The sequence below is a fragment of the Echinops telfairi genome, unplaced genomic scaffold, assembly GCF_000313985.2.
Source record: "Echinops telfairi isolate 266 unplaced genomic scaffold, ASM31398v2 ScPeMD7_6;HRSCAF=24_0, whole genome shotgun sequence".
NCBI lineage: Eukaryota > Metazoa > Chordata > Mammalia > Afrosoricida > Tenrecidae > Echinops > Echinops telfairi.
Genome location: NW_022103902.1, coordinates 5,665,176 through 5,667,234, shown reverse-complemented (window position 1 = coordinate 5,667,234; position 2,059 = coordinate 5,665,176). Strand labels below are relative to the sequence as shown.

The 2,059-nt window shown below is 36.4% G+C and overlaps 1 protein-coding gene across 2 annotated transcripts in view; it reads left to right on the top strand.

Moving 5' to 3' along the window:
* CBLB (Cbl proto-oncogene B) overlaps positions 1-2,059 on the top strand; it is a 248,643-nt gene that overhangs the window by 149,039 nt on the left and 97,545 nt on the right. For both annotated transcript variants that reach the window (XM_045286202.1, XM_004706383.4), the window contains exon 9: positions 1,347-1,478. In XM_045286202.1, the coding sequence (XP_045142137.1) occupies positions 1,347-1,478 (132 nt within the window). The remainder of the gene's footprint in view (positions 1-1,346; positions 1,479-2,059) is intronic.

Sequence of the window (2,059 nt, the reverse complement as noted above, 5' to 3'; positions counted from 1 at the left end):
AGTACAAGGTATATTGTAAACATTTTGGTTGATTTCCTCTATAGTTGACCTTATAATTCCTGCGAATTCTATTCATATTAATTAGGCTCTTTTCAAACTTTCTTTTCATTTGCAAGTTTCTATGTATTTTCTTTGTGTTAGCTCTTTTCCATAGCTCAATACTGCAGTAGATGTCCTACTATTACAAACCATTCCAGGCTAATAATCTCAATGAACCAAGAGAATAAAAGTCTAATGAAATACTTTTATTGGCTGATGAATTATTTGTTTCGACAGTGTTAGGTAGGAGAAATAATATGCAATTAGAGCCAGAGACCTAATTGAGAACTCGTAGAAGGCAATTGTAACTTACTGGGACTATATATTTTTAATTCAATGTACCTATGAGGCTTTGGAAATTATATAAAGTACAAATTGTGTGTTACATACCTGGCATGTAAGAAACACTTGGCTTTTTTTTACAATCTAGGATTTCTAAAAATAAGTAAAAGTTTGTGTTCAGTTAGAATAATAATTTTTAAATGTAAGTTGCCAGTGAAATTAGCTGAACATGTAGCCTTTGCAAAGTAATTGCAGTCCTTTGATTCTCATGTGAAGCCATGAGTTTTATCTTTTGACTCTCTGTGACTATTGGAAAGTTGCCCTCTTAGAGGAATAGCATAAAGCATGCATCTGAAGCATTTAAAACCCAAACCCGTAGCCACCAAGTAGATTCCAACCCATTGCCGCCCTCTAGGACTGAGAGGAGTTGTCGGTTGAGTGTCCAAGGCTGTAACCCTTTACAGAAGCACACTGCCTCCTCTTTCCCTCCTGGAGCAACTGACGAGTGTAGTCAAACGACTGATGACCTCGGTTGGCAGCCCGAGGGCTTAGTCAGCAAGCCACCAGGACTCCCTGTGAGCAATAAGGAACTGTATCCAAAATCCAGTACAAGCACAAAGATTTCAAAAACCCGATTTTTGTTGACCAAATTGTAGTTATCAGTTTAAATCAAATCCTAAATGGTAAAAAAATCATGACAAGCCAAAGTTATATTTACTGCTCAGTCATTATCATTTACAAAAATTCTGTATGAGTTGAACATACTTAGAATTATATACATATACTATTGTTATGACAATATATAATTGATCAAGGATTCATGAGGGTGCAAGGTGGGAGAGGGAGGGGAAAACAGAGGAGCTTATATCAGAAGCTCAAGTAGAAAATGTTTTGGAAATGCTGATGGCAACATGTACAAATGTAGTTGATCCAATTGATGTATGGAATGTTATACGAGCTAAAAGTAATAGAATGATTTACAATATATATATTAATGTAACTTTAAAATGTGCTTTAAATTCCAGGAGCAATATGAATTATATTGTGAAATGGGCTCCACTTTTCAGCTCTGTAAGATTTGTGCAGAGAATGACAAAGACATCAAGATCGAGCCTTGTGGCCATTTGATGTGCACCTCTTGCCTTACAGCCTGGCAGGTAAACCTGTGCTCCATTAGAGATGTGGACGTCTTCTTTCTGTTCTCTGTGCTAGTTCATGTTTCCTCGGCATAATGTTGAAGAAGTGATGCTGTTAGGTTAGGTTTTTTTATTTCAAATGTTATTAAAAATCTCAACTGTTATTTATTTTATATAGGTAATCTGTTTGCTTTGTCTTATATTTTGTTTGCACGTTTAACTTAATCTCATTATATTAGCTTTATTTGCTTTTATAGCAGGGTTGTTTTAAGCATGCTATTATACAAATTACCAGTTACTCATATTTACATTGGTTAAATTCTGAAGAAATGTAAAACCCAAAACTCACTACCATCAAGTCAATGCTGACTCCTAGCGACCCTTGTGGGTGTCTGTAACTGTTTATGGGAATGGAAAGCCCAGTTTTTCTCCCTAGGAGTTGCTGCTGGTTTCAAACTGCCAACCTGTGGAACGCAATCCAACGTGTGTCCAACGTGTATCCATTGTACTACTGTACCACTGTACCACCAGGGTTCCTCTAAGAAAACCAGATAAATAGACTTTATGTTTGTGTTTCCAGCCAACCTCTTTTTCTCCTCTGG